At 51.9% G+C, this 18,516-nt stretch overlaps 1 protein-coding gene across 1 annotated transcript; it reads left to right on the top strand.

Moving 5' to 3' along the window:
• The first annotated feature begins 4,757 nt into the window (after positions 1-4,757).
• Positions 4,758-9,960, top strand: IL10 (interleukin 10). The gene is made up of 5 exons (XM_023941993.2): positions 4,758-4,922; positions 6,192-6,254; positions 6,500-6,652; positions 8,149-8,214; positions 8,442-9,960. Exons 1-5 carry the CDS (start codon positions 4,758-4,760, stop codon positions 8,532-8,534), a joined length of 540 nt encoding a protein of 179 aa, XP_023797761.2. The 3' UTR covers positions 8,535-9,960.
• Positions 9,961-18,516: the final 8,556 nt, after the last annotated feature.

Genomic DNA, 18,516 nt, shown 5'->3' with positions numbered 1-18,516 from the left:
GAAAATAGGGAATTCAACACAGCTGGCTCTTCTAGGTTGGCAGAGGGCACCCTGGAATTCCAGGAGGGTTATTAAATTTGAATATTATTCAATCTCTGCCTTGGGCTGCAACAGAATTGCAGATATTGGGAGGTTTATGTATGTCTGTGTGCCATTAAAATGTGCAAATATTTCTCAGTTAAGTTTATCACCAAAACTGAATCTGCAGAGGGGAAGGACTCTCCATCACTGGATTCTTTCATGTGGCAATTCCAGACAGTTCCAGCTTCATTTAGATCACGTGGAAGTTCTGGACCTTCTAAGAACTTATGTAACTCTGACTCTGTGTCACACTAGAAGTCACATCAAATTCCCAATGACACCAATTCATGACTAATTACCCATCTCTGGACATGATAAACTGGTGATATTGGTTAAATTTCCACAGAGCAATTTGGGATTTACCTGTTGAGGTCAATGTGAGTCACGCCGTGCCTTCCGACCATGTTCCCACATGTGAAATATCCAAGGTCACGCCTTGCCAGCTGGAAAAATTCTTGAAAAAAACACAAAGCAGCGCATTTGGTGCTTCACCAGGAACTGTTAGTCATCAGCACTGGGCTGCTGAGAGAGCAATGCCATCAAACACGGGGTGAAGGAAAGGCCACCAAGTCCCTGCTTCCCCCACGAGCGTCACCGGCAGCAGATCATCCCGATCTGGAGGGATGAGAAATGGGGAATTTCTGAAAAGGAAAGAAAGAACAACGCCACTGTGACAGCCTGGAAATGCAGGGGATCCTCCAAGTTATGTCTAGAATAGATAGTGCAGAAAATCACAGAATCACAGATCACTGAGGCCGGAAACGACCTCTGAGATCATCAATTCTGACCTGTGACTGATCCCAGCCTTGTCACCAGAGCAGAACACTGAGTGCCATGTCCAGGTGTTCCTTGGACACCTCCAGGGATGGTGATAACCCTCCAGGGATGGTGATAACCCTCCAGGGATGGTGATACCCCTCCAGGGATGGTGATAACCCTCCAGGGATGGTGATAACCCTCCAGGGATGGTGACACCCCTCTATGGATGGTGACACCCCTCTATGGATGGTGATACCCCTCCAGGGATGGTGATAACCCTCCAGGGATGGTGATAACCCTCCAGGGATGGTGATACCCCTCCAGGGATGGTGATAACCCTCCAGGGATGGTGATAACCCTCCAGGGATGGTGAAACCCCTGCAGGGATGGTGATACCCCTCCAGGGATGGTGATACCCCTCCAGGGATGGTGATACCCCTCCAGGGATGGTGATACTCCTGCAGGGATGGTGACACCCCTCCAGGGATGGTGATACCCCTGCAGGGATGGTGATACCCTCCAGGGATGGTGAAACCCCTCCAGGGATGGTGATACCCCTGCAGGGATGGTGAAACCCCTCCAGGGATGGTGATACCCCTGCAGGGATGGTGATACTCCTCCAGGGATGGTGATAACCCTCCAGGGATGGTGATACCCCTCCAGGGATGGTGATACCCCTCCAGGGATGGTGATACCCCTGCAGGGATGGTGATACCCCTCCAGGGATGGTGAAACCCCTGCAGGGATGGTGATAACCCTCCAGGGATGGTGATACCCCTGCAGGGATGGTGATACCCCTGCAGGGATGGTGATACCCCTCCAGGGATGGTGCTACACAATGTCCCTCTGTCCAAAAGCAATGCAGAGACCAAGAAGGCAAAATAAAAAAGTAATAATTTGTGACGTCAAACCTTGCCAAGAGAAGAAAAACCCATTCAATTATCAGGGTGAGCTGCCACCCTGGTCCAGTGATGCGACCCTGAGGACATCCAACCCCAAACCCTGCCCAGGACCGTGTCCAGGACCAACCTTTCCCCATGGCACATTCTGGGAGAAAGCGTTTGCCCACGGGCCTGTGTTTTAGTGCAGAAGCAGCGTTTGCTGCCCTGCTGGTTCTTGTGAACCTGCCACTCTCAGAATTTGGTGGGAGTGGGGTAAAAGCACACGAATGGCTTTTGAGTAACACGTTCTCCTTCCTGAAGAGATCTTCTTGGCAAAGACAAAAGCTGTTTCCTAAAGGTTCAGCGCTACACCCACGGCCCCCGGACACTCTTTAGGAAAAGGTGTTTTCTTCATTCATGAAGCTCGGTGTAGTAGCGCAGCCACCGCCTTTCCACAGCGCTCAGCACGGCTGAGTCACAGCGAAACTGCACCGTCAAGATCTCTGACGAGGCAGAGGAAACGCAGGTAAACACAGCAGAGAATCGCCCTGCGCACGCCAGAGTTTCCTCTGCGGAACGGGCACGGCTGCCTGACGCTGCTGCCAGCCCCAAAACACAGCCTGGGCTTCCACAACGGGCTGGAGGCGATTGCACAAGAGCCAGAGCGGCCAGGCACGCTCGGGATGTCAGATGTGACCTCATGGAGAGCCAGGGAGGCTCCAAAGAAGAGAAGGTTGGAAATGAGCGCTCAGCTCATGGGCAGGGTGGAAGGAGGCTTCCAACGCCGTGGGGCTGCTCCATCTCCTGCTGTTTCCAGGGTATTTCCACTTGGGTGGATGTTGGGCTGAAGGTTTTTACTGGAAAAGTGATAAAGAGCTGGAATGTTCTGCCCAGGGAGGTGGTGGAGTCAGCATCCCTGGATGTGGTTAAAGAGGGATTGGATGTGGCACTCGGTGCCGTGGTTAATTGAGGTGTTGGGGCTGGGTTGGGCTCGATGATCTCCAAGGTCTCTTCTCTCTGGTCATCCTGTTCTGTTCAAAGCCCCTCTGCCATCTATCCCATAAAAACACCAGCTCCTAAACCCACAGCAGAGGCTCAGCACTGCAGGGAGAGCCTGGGGCTGCATCCTGCCCTGCAGGGAACGGGATTAGCTCCAGGATTTGAGGATCCAGGATCACAAAAACCAACCTCACACATCAGCTTCCATGGCTTGGTGAAGCTCCAGCAGCCATCCAGGTCTTGGCACTAAAGATTTATTGACCCCTGGCAGGTTCAAATGAAGCAAAAACATTTCCCTGTGTGGGATGCCAGGGAAAGGTGGGATCCTGCCTGTGGAAATCGAGTTTAAGACAAGTTTTGTCCGAGCTTCCTGCCCTTCTCCTTTCAGATGGATGCTGCTGACAGTCAAGGGGAGAAACCCCACGGCAAGGGGAACAAAAATGGGCCACCAAAAATGTGACTCAGGCCATGATTCAGCTGCACTGATGTCCCTGCAGTGATTCCCCAGCAGCAGCTTCCCCATCTCCTCTGGAAGAGGCAATGCCAACAGAAAAAAAGGGAAAATAAATCACAAAATCCCGCACTTTCCCTACCTCAGACTCTCCAGTTGCTGATGTTTCATCCCCTTTGCTCTTACACATGTGCATGCCAAACATTCCTCTCTCCTGCTCCTAAAAATAAAGTGAAAATCTCTCTCTCAGTATGCAGGAACAAACGATACTTTGCATTTTCCCAGCTGTTTTTTTTTTTTGCCAGCAATAAATTCCCTCTCAGAGGTTCACAAATTCAACTTGAAAGAAGATCAGTGTGATGAAGGAGACAAGAATTTAAGGGATTTGTTCCCTAATGGAGGAAGGCTTCCCTACTGCGCTGAACGAGCTCTTTTAAAATAACATGACGGATTTCAAAGAAAACATCCTGATTTCAGAAAAGCTAAATTTATCTCCCCTCTCACTTTCTTGGATGCCAAATTCCTGAATAAAGAAGTGAAATCTTTATCCCAAGGAAGCAGGGGATGTAGGCTGAAATAGATACAGAAAGAGAGGAGAAAAGAGAGGGAAACGGAAAATCAGGAGACGTCACAGGAATTCTCTGTGGCTCCAAAGGGACAATTTTATCAGAGCTGGGACAATAAGTCCCAGCTAAGACAGGACACGCTGCTGCTTGGATGGGGCTGCTGTCCATTTCTAGGAAACCAAGTAAGATTTAAAAGCCTGGAAACCGAATTTTCTTGACCTGATTGTGCACTTTAACATCAGGCATCATAGTGGCAGAAATGCTGATCCTGCCCTGGAGGATCCGCAAGGGACCAGAGCAGGGCTGGAATCTTCCAGCTGGGATCCACTGATCCAGCTGATATTTGGGAGCACAAACTGAGCTTGCTGAGCAGTGAAAATTCACATTGGCTTCAGATGACATGTGCATTAACTGGAAAAAAAAACCCAAATGAATTAAAAATGAAGATTTCAGATGATGAGTGTTTGCAGATTAGAATGCTGAAGGAAAAGACAGAGAATTTGTACAGATCATGAAAAGCAATTCCGCTGAGTGATGCTCTCTGCAGGTTTGATATTGAGATTTAAAAATAGCAACACTTTTTTTTCCCCCTAATCATGCAACATTTATCTAAAAATAAAAGATGGAACTGTTAGAATAAAGCAACCTCAAGCAGCACCTTGGCTTCTTCATGTATCTCTGCAGCTTTCCTCCTCAGCCACAGCTAAATTTACAAGAAACAAGAAATGTAAAAAAAAAAAAATGCAGAGTCTAAGCACAAAAAATTGATGGGGTGTGAGGAGAGGAGGGGGGTCAAAGAACAGGAAACCCAAGTTGACGGGAACCCGAATGACATTTGGGCTTAATGAATGACTTAAAACCCCAATATTGCTCGTCAGGAAATGGGGAGAGGAAATGGAGTGATGTTTTGAGAGTATAAATTAGGGGCTCCATCAAGGTGAAAGCTGCAGATCTGCTTTGTACCCTCCTGTGGGATCCAACCCAGAGCTGCAGCAGAGGGGAGCAGCCCTTGCCCACAGCATGAGGATCTGCTCCAGGGGCACAGCCGTGCCCATCCTGCTGCTGCTGCTGCTGCTGGGCACCGCGCCCACCCGCGCCCAGCCCTCCTGCCTCCACTTCCCCGAGCTCCTGCCCGCCAGGCTCAGAGAGCTGAGGGTCAAGTTTGAGGAAATTAAGGATTATTTTGTAAGTATCATTAGTTTTGTCTTCTCGTTCTGCCTTTCTTGCAGAGTTCTGGGATCTGGAGGAGGGGGAAGAGCTTCCTCCCAGCAGAAATGGTTTGGTTGCGTTGGGTTTCGGGTGAGCGAGAACAGCTCGGTTTTGCTGCTCACTGAGAGAAAACCTGCCAGGCTTTTCTTCCTAGTTTTAATGACAATGAACTCGAAATTTCATAATGAACCTCTGCAAAACTTCCCCCAAAACAAGCTTCCCCCAAAGCGTTACAAACCGAGGTAATCACTGAATTAATAGGAAGGAAATTGTTTTTTCTTCAGGGGAGCAAGGTCCAGCCCTGCTGAGGTCAGTGCCAGGTGAAAAGGGAAATCTTTTGCTACAGCTTTTTTTCATCTGGAGGAAGCACAAAACCTGCCCAGGGTGTTTTATGAGTGGGGGAGCAGAGCAGTCACTGAACACCTGCAGGTGCCTGTGTAAGGTCCCTGCTCTGCCCCACGGGAGCCTCAGGGCTCACGATGCACTCAGAGCCTCTGCCCTGGCATCAGTGCTCACAGAGGTTCTTGGTCACCGCCCTGGTACTGTTTTACTCCATGCCAATGTGTTTTAGCAATAAAACAAGGTAATTCTCCAGATTTAATCTCAAGATAATGTCACGGCTTGTATTTGTCATAAATACAAACGCAGGCAAGATTTTAGATGTAGAGCTGGCTGTGACTCTCCAAGATAATGTTGGGAAAAAATATTTTTAACCTCTCAGGACTGCTTTTAATCCTTGCAAGCTTTGGGTGGTGCCAGCCCACCCCATCCCACTGCAGCTGGTGCAACAGAGGCACCACGAGAACAAACTCCCCTTTTCCCATCAACAGGAGACTTCCAGGGGTAACCAAAGCGGGGGGATCGATCCCTCCTGCCCTGGCAGAGAGGCTGGGGTGGCTCCCGGGGGCTGCCAGGACTCTGACACCTCCCTGGAGAGCTGTGCTGGCTGCAGCAGCAGCTTCAGACAGCCCCAGGGAGAGCGAGCAGCTCCAGCTCAGCCCGAGGAGTTTCACATTAACAAATTCAATGGCACTGAAGGTTGTGATTTCATTTTCTTGCTGGCCTGAGCTAACAGCCCTCGTGCTGAGCAGAGTGATTCCTCTGCCCGGTGAGCTCTGCTCACACCTGCACTGGCGCCCTTTGCTGCAGGGAGACCCTAAATGCAAACAAGGGAAGGATCATTTGTTAAAGCAAATGGAAAGAGCTGCCTGAAAAAACTCATTTTTCAATTCCATCCTCCCCCAGCAATCAAAAGATGACGACCTCAGCATCCAACTGCTCAACTCTGACCTGCTGGAGGAATTCAAGGTAAGAATCTCATTCCCTTGCGAGTTCCTCCTCCTTCCCCATCCTCGGGCGGGCGTTTCCTGAGAAGGGGAGCGGGCTGGAAACGGGGACATGTGCTGTGTCACCCAGGCTGGCTGTGCCACCCTGCAGGGACACGTGTGGCCGTGCCGGGGCTCGCACGAGGTTGCCCCGTGGCCAGCTCGGCTCCCACGCCCGGCTCCGCTCTGGTGGCCGTCCCCAACCGGGTCCCCCCTCCTGTCCCCCAGGGGAGCCTCGGCTGCCAGTCGGTGTCGGAGATGATGGGGTTCTACATGGAGGAGGTGCTGCCCAGCGCCATGAGGATCAGCGCTCAGCACCAGCAGAGCATGGGCGACCTGGGCAACCTCCTGCTGAGCCTGAGAGCCACCATGAGGCGCTGTGTGAGTGGGGCTCAGCCGCGCGGGGACACGGCCGGGGCGGGGACACGGAGGAGCAGGGATGTAGGGATTAGGGATGCAGGGATGTAGGGATGCAGGGATGCAGGGATGCGGGGATGTAGGGATGCAGGGATGCAGGGATGCAGGGATGCAGGGATGTGGGGATGTAGGGATGTAGGGATGCGGGGATGCAGGGATGCAGGGATGTGGGGATGTAGGGATGCAGGGATGCAGGGATGCAGGGATGTGGGGATGCGGGGATGTAGGGATGCGGGGATGCAGGGATGTAGGGATGTAGGGATGCAAGGTTGCAGGGCTGTAGATCTGTAGGGATGCAGGGCTGCAGGGATTAGGGATGCAGGGATTAGGAATGCAGGAAAGCAGGGATGCAGGCAGGGCACTCCAGTACAAGGTTTGTACTCACATCGGTGCAGGGATGCAGGGATGCAGGGTTTCAGGGTTTCAGGGATTAGGGCTGCAGGGTTTCAGGGCTGCAGGGATGCAGGGATGCAGAGCTGCAGGGATGCAGGAGTGCAAGGATGCAGGCAGGGTGCTCCAGGACAGAGTTTGTGCTCACAGCGGTTCAGGGATGCAGGGATGCAGGGTTTCAGGGATGCAGGGTTTCAGGGTTTCTGGGATGCAGGAGTGCAGGGATGCAGGGCTGCAGGGATTAGGGTTGCAGGGATGCAGGGCTGCAGGGATTAGGGATGCAGGGCTGCAGGGATTAGGGATGCAGGGATGCAGCGCTGCAGGGATGCAGGCAGGGCTCTCCAGGGCAGGGTTTGTGCTCACATCAGTTCAGGGCTGATGGTGCAGGGGCACTGCGGGCAGCCAGCCCTGCGGACACGAAGGGAGGCACAAAGGGATCTGTCCCTTACCTGGATGCTGGAGCTGCTGAAGCCTCACCTGGCCGTGAGCCCAGCACTGCAGGCAGACGGGACAAACCGTGTCCCGCACGGGGAGCTGCTGTCCCCAGGGACTGGGGCTGGGGACAAACCGTGTCCCGCACGGGGAGCTGCTGTCCCCAGGGTCTGGGGCTGGGGACAAACCCTGTCCCGCACGGGGAGCTGCTGTCCCCAGGGACTGGGGCTGGGGACAAACCGTGTCCCGCACGGGGAGCTGCTGTCCCCAGGGTCTGGGGCTGGGGACAAACCCTGTCCCGCACGGGGAGCTGCTGTCCCCAGGGACTGGGGCTGGGGACAAACCGTGTCCTGCACGGGGAGCTGCTGTCCCCAGGGACTGGGGCTGGGGACAAACCGTGTCCCGCACGGGGAGCTGCTGTCCCCAGGGACTGGGGCTGGGGACAGGCTGAGAGCCCGGGCCGGGCTCACTCCGGGCTCTGTCCGTGAGCGCACGGTGCCAACAGCTGGAATTGCTGTGCCCAGGGGGAAGGGGAAGGGGGGAGCAGCAGCCACAAGGGACAGGAGGAGGGGACAGCCACCAGCACACCCTGGGGAGGAACCCCTGAGGCTGAGGCCGCCGCTCGTGTCCCTTTGCAGCACAGATTCTTCACCTGCGAGGAGAGGAGCAGGAGCATGAAGCACATCAAGGACACCTTCGCCAGGGTAAGGCCACGCTCCGGGGCAGAGACAGAACCCGAAAAAACTCTTCAATAATTCCAATTCTCGCAGCAGAGGAATCCAGGGAGTGGCGGTTGAGGGGTGGGAATTCTGGAATTCCCAGGGGATTGGGCAGAGACGCTGGAGGTGTCCATGGGAGGAGGATTTGTCCAGGCATTGTCCATCACATATCTGCGACAGGCACACTAAGCACAGCCGGCTTTCCCCTGCAGATGAACACGAACGGAATCTACAAAGCCATGGGAGAGTTTGACATCTTCATCAACTACATCGAGAAATATTTAACAATGAAGAGAAGGAAATGAGAGCATCCCTGGGTCTGCATTTTCCACACCAAATCCTGCTACTTGTTTAAAAATCACTTTAGTCTGCAAGGGTCAAATTAAATTATCTCAAGGTCCAGGTCAAGAGTTACAGGTTAATAACTTCCAGCTCAATATTGTATTTAAGAGTTATTTTTTTAATAGTTGAATTTATTATTTATTACTTCTAATACCTCAGTGTTGATGTTTACAGTATGTTTGGAAGAAAGGAGTGATGAGCTTGTAAATTATTATTTATTGTTCAATATTTTAATATTGTTTATCATAGTGTTATTTTATGCATAGCTTCAGAACACCCAAAACAGCGTTTTTCTGGAGGGCAGACAATGAGCTGAGCTTATCCCAAGTGAATTCCACTCCTGATTAGGAGCAAGGCCAGCTCTGACTTCAACAAAATTTAATTTTAGGCAAATGACCCTCTCCTCATTTCCTACATCTCTATTTATTTATGCAATCAGTGGTTTTGTGTTTAGGAGGAGAAAAAAACCACAGCAACAGCTTGGTTGACTCCAATTTAGACTTCAGCCTATAGATTAGTCCAGACTAAATTAAAAAAAAAATTAATAATAGGAATGAAATGTTTGGTTCTAATAGAACTTAAATATTGCTCAGTATCTGCCTACCAGAGCTGCTGGGTCAGCCACTCTGCACTTTCCAAAGTTAACCTTATTATTTCCCAGTCTCTGATTGGGTTTTACTCTGTGTTTTACTGCTCTTGGTTTTCTTTTAGGAGTTAGAGGATATTTAATTAACCACCATTTTAAGGTGGCTCGGGTAATTTGCATTCAAATCCACGGGGCTGCTCCCAGCACTGCCGATGGTGGGGTTGGATTTTTAATCCCCACGAGCAGCAGGAGCAGCTTCTGTGCCCTAAAAGTGGCTGATTTTAGGGCTCAGCTTCCTCCTCACCCCGGCGGACACTGAGCCAGAGGAAAACGCCACAACCCCAAGAGAGGCTTTTACTTCTAATATTTAGAAGTGGAAGGGCCCCCACCTGATGAAACACTGCCAGTTTGGTGTTTGCTGTGCAAGTCCCAGCTGAGGGGAGGTTATTTATACAGGATTTATTCTTTGTGGACATTTCTGGTGGCAGCCTGCCCGCACGGGAATTGGATATTCCAGAGCAGGGCAGGAATGCTGCTCCGTGGGTCGCTCCTCCTGCTGAAAGTTCAGGCTCAAGGGCAGCCAAAGACTGTAAAACTTAAATTAATCTTCTTACCAGGGCACATTAAGCTCTCATTGAGCCAATTCTGTGCTTGATTTTCCCTCCAAACACCTTCGATGTTGTGGGAGAAGCAAGGAGAGCCCTGGAGCCAAGGACAACATCAGCACGGCTCCTGCCACTGGGTGAACTTTCTCCTATTTATCTGTGTGAAAAGAAATCCTTTATTTTTGCTAATAAAGACTCCCTAATGAATCCAGGCTCTGTGCTGTTCTTGTTGATGGAGCTGTAAATCAGCTCCAGCTCCTGGATGCTGTGCAGGGTGGCCACAGATCCGGGTGGGAAGGACCACCAGGGAGATGCTGCCGGTGTTAACGAGCAGGGAAGTGAGAAAGCCTGAGCTCGGTCACTTTGAAAAGCAAATTTCTCACGAGGTGGCTGTCACTGCTCTCTGACAGCAGGGAAACACCAGGGGAGAGCAGACACACGAATCATCCACACCGTGTCCTCCGGCAGCATTTTCCCATTGCTGGAGCTCTGCCCACGGCAGTGCCAGGATGCACTGCTTAAAAAAAACAGGGAAAAAAGCCCAAATAGCAGCTTGGAGAGCTGGGAGATTCAGGGCACCATCCCAAGTCATCCAGGTGACCTAATTCCAGCCAGGATCCTGGCACCAGCATCGCCCAGCGTCTCTCCAAGCTGCACCCCGACCTGTGCTGGGGGTGGGCAGCAGCTCTGCAGATCCCTTAGGTACCAGCACCAGATAAGCCCAAAATATCAGTGTTTTGGGGAAAAAAACAGAATAAAATGCAGCCTTTTTATCCTCCTGCCTCCCCAAAAGCTGCTGTGAGCCTCGGCAGGGCTCCTGAGCCCCCAGTGCTGATGCAGTTCCTGCCAGTGTCAGTGGCAGCCTGGGTGGCAGAGATCAAAGGTGGTGGTTTCTGGTTTTGTTATCCCACAGAAGTTGGGTTTCCTTGCTGGGTATCCTCCCCCTGAGAGCGCTGAGGCTCAGCAGCCCCAGTCCCGAGAGCCTAAATCACCTCCTGACCTCGGCTGCTCCTGCTCTGCCCCAGGGCTGAGCTTCCCACCAGCCCAAATTCTGCATCTCCCCCTGGAGTTTCTGCTGCCCAGGGGAGCTGCTGCTTCTGCTTCTGCTTCTGCTGCTTCTGCTGCTTCTGCTGCTTCTTTCCTCAAAGCCATAAGCACCCTCTGCTGCACTTGCTGTCAGGAAAGTAATTAACTTTCTTCATCCTCTCCTGCTGGCTCACCATGAGGATGGCAAATCCCAGCTGAAGACCAGGGTGGAAGTGTCTCCTGAACACAGCAGGACAGACAGACAGCTGCTGGGGTCAGAGATGAAAGATTTTTTACCTTTATCTGTAATGCCTAACTCTGACACCCAAGAAAGCCCTGAATTTCACATAGCACCATGGAGACAACTGTTAGAGCTGTGAAAAATGAGGTTCACGTAATTTTTATAGAATTTAAAAATTTAATAAAAAAACAATTAGGAGAAAAAAATAAAGTATACAAATACAGCCAGGTGTCTCTGCATTCACCTTACTTAAGGATTGTCCCTTAAAAACAGAACCCTGGTACATATCCATAAATTCTCATCCATATCCATAAATTCTCATCCATATCCATAAATTCTCACACATATTCAGACATTCTTCTTAGGATCTTTGCTGTTCTTCTGTTTAGTTTTTACCTTGCCCCCTTCCCAATAGATCAATCTTCTTGAGATTTACATTCCCTGATACCAGAAATGCAATAAATTCCTCCCCCTCCAGAGTTCTGGTCACTGCTGTCTTCATCTGGATAAGAGAGTTTACAAAAGAAAAAAATATCTCCAGCTATTTTTCAGTCTTTGGGTTACACAAACAAAAGTAGTTTTTGTTTTAATGTATTGTCATAGCTTAACATACATGTATTATACCACTATTTCTAAGTTTCATTAATAACAGAAATAAAAAAAGACTATATTATCACAGCTAAATTTTCTAATCTTATACATATAATATTCATTAAAATACTTGCAAAAAGCCAATAATATGATATGCATTTATAACAGAGTTAAGTTGAAAAACTGAAAATGTAAGTGTGTAAATTAGAAAGTCTCTTAGGTGACTGGGTGAAAAAGTTAAAGTTTGGAGTTTAAAGTAGTTTAGAGAGCAGGAGTCAAGATGGGGATTTAGGGTGTTGTCTCTTGTCCTTCTTTCTTCTTCATGTTCTTTTCCTAGGGGTTTTTGGGTGGTAGTGAGTGATTGGATAGAGAATGCCACAGTGCAGCACACAGGTGTGGGGTCATTGGGTCAGTAAGAAAAATGATTTAGTTGGTATTTGTTAATTGGGTAAATGGACATAAAAAGACCTTGAAGAGGATCTTTGTTGGCCCTTTTACCCCTTTTCTATCATAGTGCACACAGCTCCTTGTACCTTGTAATGCTGATAAGAAAAGAATAAACAACCAAGACCTAGCAGAGAAAACTGCTCTTTTTCATCAACCTCAGCTCAAGGGGAGACAGAACCTAACCACGAAATCCATAATGGGACAGACAGACACCTCCTGTCCTGTACTGGGACTGAGGAACCAAACCTCACTGGCCTCTTTCTTGGAACAGGAAAATATTTCTGTCTTGTCATGAGGAAGATGAGCACCTTCTCCATCACCCTTCATCCTCCTGGGGTGCCAGGGACAAGGCTTGAGGTGATACGAGGGACCTTAAGCACAAAAGGAGCGAAATTAAAGCAATTAACTCTGCTATAACGTCTTTTGAACTGCAGAAGCTTTCAGCACTTTCCTCATTTTGTTGCAGTTAACACTTGTCATTTAATTAAAACTGGCTGCACCACTCAGGCCCATGCAGCTCCTGACTCTCTGTGTCCTCGATTTCTGCAGCATGTGACCAAAATTTGGGCTTTTGCTGTGAAAGAGGCCAGGGGGAGCAGCAAAAACAGGGCTGTGAGCAGGTTCTCACCAGGTTCTCAGCAGGTTCCCAGCAGGTTCCCAGCAGGTTCCCAGCAGGTTCTCACCAGGTTCTCACCAGGTTCTCACCAGGTCCCCAGCAGGTTCTCACCAGGTTCTCACCAGGTCTCCAGCAGGTTCTCAGTTCTCACCAGGTTCTCACCAGGTTCCCAGCAGGTTCTCACCAGGTTCTCACCAGGTCCCCAGCAGGTTCTCACCAGGTTCTCACCAGGATCTCACCAGGTTCTCACCAGGTTCCCACCAGGTTCTCACCAGGTCCCCAGCAGGTTCTCACCAGGTTCTCACCAGGATCTCACCAGGTTCTCACCAGGTTCTCACCAGGTTCCCAGCAGGTTCTCACCAGGTTCCCAGCAGGTTCTCACCAGGTTCTCACCAGGTTCCCAGCAGGTTCTCACCAGGTTCTCACCAGGTTCCCAGCAAGGTGCCTGGTTTCAGCCAAGCTCCATTCCCACAGGGCCAGGCCGTGCTGCAGCCGAGCTCCTGGCAGCCCCGGAGCTGAGGTTTCACAATGACTCAGGGCTCCCCTGAGAGAAGCAGAGCCCCGGGGGAGCAGCAGTGACAGGAGCAGGCACTGCTGGCTGTCCCCTCTGTGCCGAATCACTGGAGCCTCACGCAGCCTGGGGCTCTGCACAGGACTCAGATCTGAAACCAAACCCCAGTGAGGCTCATGATCGTGGTTTGGTTTGGAATGAACCCAATGGTTTGGGTTGGAAGGGACTTTATTGGTCACATTGTTCCCACCTCTTGCCAGGACACCTTCCACCATCCCAGATTTCTCCAAGCCACATCCAACCTGGCCTTGAATGTTTCCAGGGACAGGGCAGCCACCACCTCTCTCAGCAGCCTATTTCAGTGTTTTACCACCTTCATTTTAAGAAGTTTCTCCCTTATATCAAGTTTAAATCTACCCTGTTTTAAAATGAAAAGCAATTATCCCGTGTTGTCCCAACAAGCTCTCCTGAGATGTTCATCCCCACCTTCCTTAAAAGCCTCCTGTGAGTAGCAGAAGCCCAACAGTGACAGGGTGAGGGCACAGAGCTGCACAAACCCTGAGACATTTGTGAGTCCCACCCCAGCCAGCACTGCATCCAGCTGTGGGTGGGACACAGGCACTGCCACTCCTGGGGAATAAATCTGCTCCCCACCCCTGCCAGACCCTCAGCTGCTGCAATCTGAGACTTCTCTGGGCTTCCCAATGGAAAAGGAGATGGAGATTCCAGGCCATGGTGCAGGGAGAGCGCCTCAGCTGCTCAGGGGTGGTGATGTAGAGGTTTAACATCACCAGTTCTCATTTTCTGCCTTGTGACTGTTGCCTTTGGCCTTTTGGCAGGGTCTCTCCACCATTTCATCACACCCTGAAGCAACCAAACCATCTCCTTTGCTCCAGAGCTGGACTACAAGGTTCCTTTCCTGGCAGTAGCACCAAACTGATTTTTTTCTGAGCTGGAACTCGGTTTCCTGACGCTTTTGCAATGCTGAGCCCAGCTTCAGTGACTGGCACATCTCACACACCCTCTCCACAACCTACTGGGTCTGATTTTCAGAGCACTGAGGAAAAGCTTTGCATTTCCTGGTTGGAAAAGGCACGGCAAAAGCCTAGAGCAGGATTCCTGTTACACCCTGATGGTGCCATCTCAGGAGAGAGCCTTACTCTGAGCAAAAATCACATCTCCTTCTGCTTTTACAGCCAGATTTCCATCACCACCTGTCATTTCCATCATCCTGCCAGCCCTCAGCAGGATCCCTGCAGCCCCAGGTCTGAGCAAGCCTGATGCCAACGGATCTTTCATAAATCCAGCATTTTCTGACCATTAAACAATTTAGCTGTGCGCAGGCCAAGCCTCGTGGCACGAAATCCTGACATCCCCCTGATGTGCGTGGTCCTAAATCTTAGAAAAGTACAACAATTTTGCACAGAATTTTTGCTTTTTTGAGTTGTCCAGCTTACCAGGAGGTGTTCCCAGGGTAAAAACCAACCCAGGGCAGAAAGGCAACCAAGCCAAAGCCTCCTTGGCTGACAGAAGGAGGCAGCTGGTTGCCAGCAGACTCAGAGCAGCTCTGCAAGTCCTGAGAGCCCAGGCATGGAAAAACAACTACTCCCAGGGGTAAATTAGGGCAAAACCCAGTAAATAATCCTCATCATCACAAAACAAAGGGCAGCAGTGAAACAGTGACCAGCTGAGGGCTCCTGGAGTGCCGTTGCACAACACGCCTTCCTCCCTCACAGCCGCAGGACATTCTGTCCTCCTGGGGCTGTCCAGAGTTGATCAACACCACGGGAGCACAGCAAACCACGGCTGGAGGAAGGGGCTTCACCTCCATCCTTGCAAGAGCAGCAGACCCTTCTTGTGTTGACAGATCAGAGATCTTCGTGATTCATCCCTTCCCAGTGATTGACCTGGAGCAGAGCCAGACTTTTGATCAAAATCACCTCAAAAGCAAAATATATATATATATATATATATATATGTTTGGTTTTTTTTCTTAGCAGGAAGTTTGCTGTTAAAAACAAAGCAAGTGGGGTGAGGAGAGAGGGGTTATTTTTCTACTAACTACTAAATATTTCAAATGTTGCAGTGAATCTTTCACAAATTCCTTTGGAGTCAGCAGGTTGCAGATCCCCCCAGGTTTGCCTGCTCTGTTCCCACTACAAGTGATTGTGGCCATCACCTCCCACGGGTCCCAGATCAGCACCTCAATCCAAGATTTGATATCCTGGCTGCCCTTGGGTTATTTTTTCCCAAAGGTGATGAAACCACTGAACCCCAGAGTGATTCTGGAAGGCTCCTTGAATCTCATCTCCTTCCAGGCCCCTGCCACGATGTATGAATCATCTTCCCCAAACAAAATTAGATTCCTTGCTGCTGCTTTCCCCATCCTTACCTGATCCCAGAGCCCCCAGAATTCCAGCACCTCTCCTCTGCTCTCCAGCTGATTTATTTACAGCGCCTTGTGAGCAGCTCTGCCCCAAAAAATCCGGGTTTCAAATCTAAAAGCAACAAAACACAGCTCCGTGTGAGTAAACCCGTTCTCACCTGCCACCCACACTGCCCCAGCTATTCCTTTTAGTATCAACAGCTTTACAGAAAACAGCCCTGGGTTTCATCCACCCTGAAAGCAGTGACAGAAAGAGAGAGCCTGGGTGCTGCAGCGAGAGCAAAACCCCTCCAGAGGGGCATTTCTGCTGGGGAGGGAGGGAAAGCCGAGGGTGACACCACACACGTCTTCTTCTCCAGGGGTTGGGATGTTGGGGAAAGCCTGGGGAGCTTCAGGACCACCCTGCTGGCCACTGATGGCCTCGATCCCAGGGTCCAGCTGAGGGGAATGGAGGGGGGAATCAGCCCTCGGTACCCGCTCTGCACACACAGAAAACATTTCAAGCCGCAGATCTTCCCACCGGAGTGGAGATTTGTGTCAGTGAGCGCTGTAATTTCCAGAACAGGATCTGGGTAACGAAGGAAACCTGAACCTCATCCCGCCCAAGACACCCTCGGGGTTCATCACCAGGATTCCGTTTGTTTAGAGAATCTCTTGGTTTTTTTCCAAAACGTTGAACCTGCGCAAGCCCGCGAGACCTTGGGGGATGGAAAATGCTGTCCGCCCTTCACAGCTCTGCTGTGCCTCTCACCTCTGCGTGTTTGCAGCAGCCACGTTTCCTCTCCTGAGGCATCGAGGGCAGCCCTGGGGCAGGGCCAGGGATGAGCTGCCCGAGGCTCCTCCCGGCTCAGCTTGGCAGGGCAAGCCTGGAGGCGGCCGCTGAAGCTCCTCTGGCTGCTCCCAGCTCCCATCTCGCAGCATCTCTGTGGGATTTGCAGCCCCTCTGCTGCTTAGGAACACAGTCACAGACTGGTTTGGGTGGGAAGGGGCCTCAAAGCCCACCCAGTGCCACCCCAGCCATGGCAGGGACAGCTCCCCTGGCCCAGGCTGCTCCCAGCCCCAGTGTCCAGCCTGGCCTTGGCCACTGCCAGGGATCCAGGGCCTGCCCACCCTCCCAGGGAAGGGTTTTTTCCTGATCTCCCATCCAGCCCTGCTCTTCCCCAGTCCCCTGCTCTGCTGAGCAAGGTGGAGAGCACAGGAGAGCCCAGGGATGCGGCAGGACCAGCCTGCTTGCTCCCCAGCAGGATGGGAGGAGGATGAGGAGGGTCTGTGAGGGCCTCGCCACTTCTGCCCCTGCAGCTCCCACAGCGGGGACAGCGGGCCTGGCACAACCCCGGCAGCACCAGGCAGGCAGAGTGTCCCCATTGGCACCGGGCACAGCACCCACAGCGTGTCCTGCTGTCCCTCAGGGTCATCACAGTACCCACAGCGTGTCCTGCTGTCCCTCAGGGTCATCACAGTACCCACAGCGTGTCCTGCTGTCCCTCAGGGTCATCACAGCACCCACAGCGTGTCCTGCTGTCCCTCAGGGTCATCACAGCACCCACAGCACCCACAGCGTGTCCTGCTGTCCCTCAGGGTCATCACAGCACCCACAGAGTGTCCTGCTGTCCCTCAGGGTCATCACAGCACCCACAGCGTGTCCTGCTGTCCCTCAGGGTCATCACAGCACCCACAGCACCCACAGCGTGTCCTGCTGTCCCTCAGGGTCATCACAGCACCCACAGAGTGTCCTGCTGTCCCTCAGGGTCATCACAGCACCCACAGCGTGTCCTGCTGTCCCTCAGGGTCATCACAGCACCCACAGTGTGTCCTGCTGTCCCTCAGCATCCTACAGTGCCCCACACCACCCTACAGCATCCTACACCATCCCACACCATCATCACAGTGCCCCACACCACCCCACTGTCGCCCTGAAAACTCAGCTTTTCCATCTTGTTGATATCATTTCTAAGAACTTTCCCAGGACAGTGACTGTAAACATGGATATGTATACATTCCTTCTGATGCACATCTTTTGATGGACGACCAGTGTGATTGGAAAGGTGGTAACCTAACTATCCATCGCCGAGAATCTATAAATACTGAAGTTAGAATAAAACCAGTTTCTTTCCTGTCATACGGGAGCCGTGTCTGTGTGAGTCATTGCGTGTCCTACAGCGACACCCCACAGCACCCCACAGCATCCCACAGCACCCCACAGCATCCCACAGCACCCCACAGCAACCCACAGCATCCCACAGCATCCCACAGCACCCCACAGCAACCCACAGCATCCCACAGCATCCCACAGCATCCCACAGCATCCTACACCACCCCACAGCATCCCACAGCACCCCACAGCATCCCACAGCATCCCACAGCACCCCACAGCATCCCACAGCAACCCACAGCATCCACCACCCCACAGCACCCCACAGCACCCCACAGCATCCCACAGCACCCCACAGCACCCCACAGCATCCCACAGCACCCCACAGCATCCTACAGCATCCTACACCACCCCACAGCACCCCACAGCACCCCACAGCACCCCACAGCAACCCACAGCATCCTACACCACCCACAGCACCCCACAGCATCCCACAGCATCCTACACCACCCACAGCACCCCACAGCACCCCACAGCACCCCACAGCATCCCACAGCATCCTACACCATCCCACAGCATCCTACACCACCCCACAGCATCCCACAGCACCCCACAGCAACCCACAGCATCCTACACCACCCCACAGCATCCCACAGCATCCCACAGCACCCCACAGCATCCCACAGCATCTCACAGCACCCCACAGCATCCCACAGCATCCCACAGCATCCCACACCACCCACAGCACCCCACAGCATCCCACAGCCCCAGCCCAGGGGTGACAGGTGCTGGGGAGTCTCCGTGCAGGAGCCCCCAGAGCTCGAGCAGCTGTCCCCAGGCAAGG

This window comes from Cyanistes caeruleus, chromosome 24 (assembly GCF_971803275.1).
Source record: "Cyanistes caeruleus chromosome 24, bCyaCae1.hap1.1, whole genome shotgun sequence".
NCBI lineage: Eukaryota > Metazoa > Chordata > Aves > Passeriformes > Paridae > Cyanistes > Cyanistes caeruleus.
This window is presented reverse-complemented; position numbering and strand designations above follow the sequence as displayed.

Coding starts and splice junctions, on each gene's coding strand:
- IL10 (XM_023941993.2), top strand. CDS start 4,758: ATGAGGATCTGCTCCAGGGGCACAGCCGTGCCCATCCTGCTGCTGCTG. Junction 4,923..6,191: donor AGGAAATTAAGGATTATTTT/GTAAGTATCATT, acceptor ATCCTCCCCCAG/CAATCAAAAGATGACGACCT. Junction 6,653..8,148: donor GAGCCACCATGAGGCGCTGT/GTGAGTGGGGCT, acceptor GTCCCTTTGCAG/CACAGATTCTTCACCTGCGA.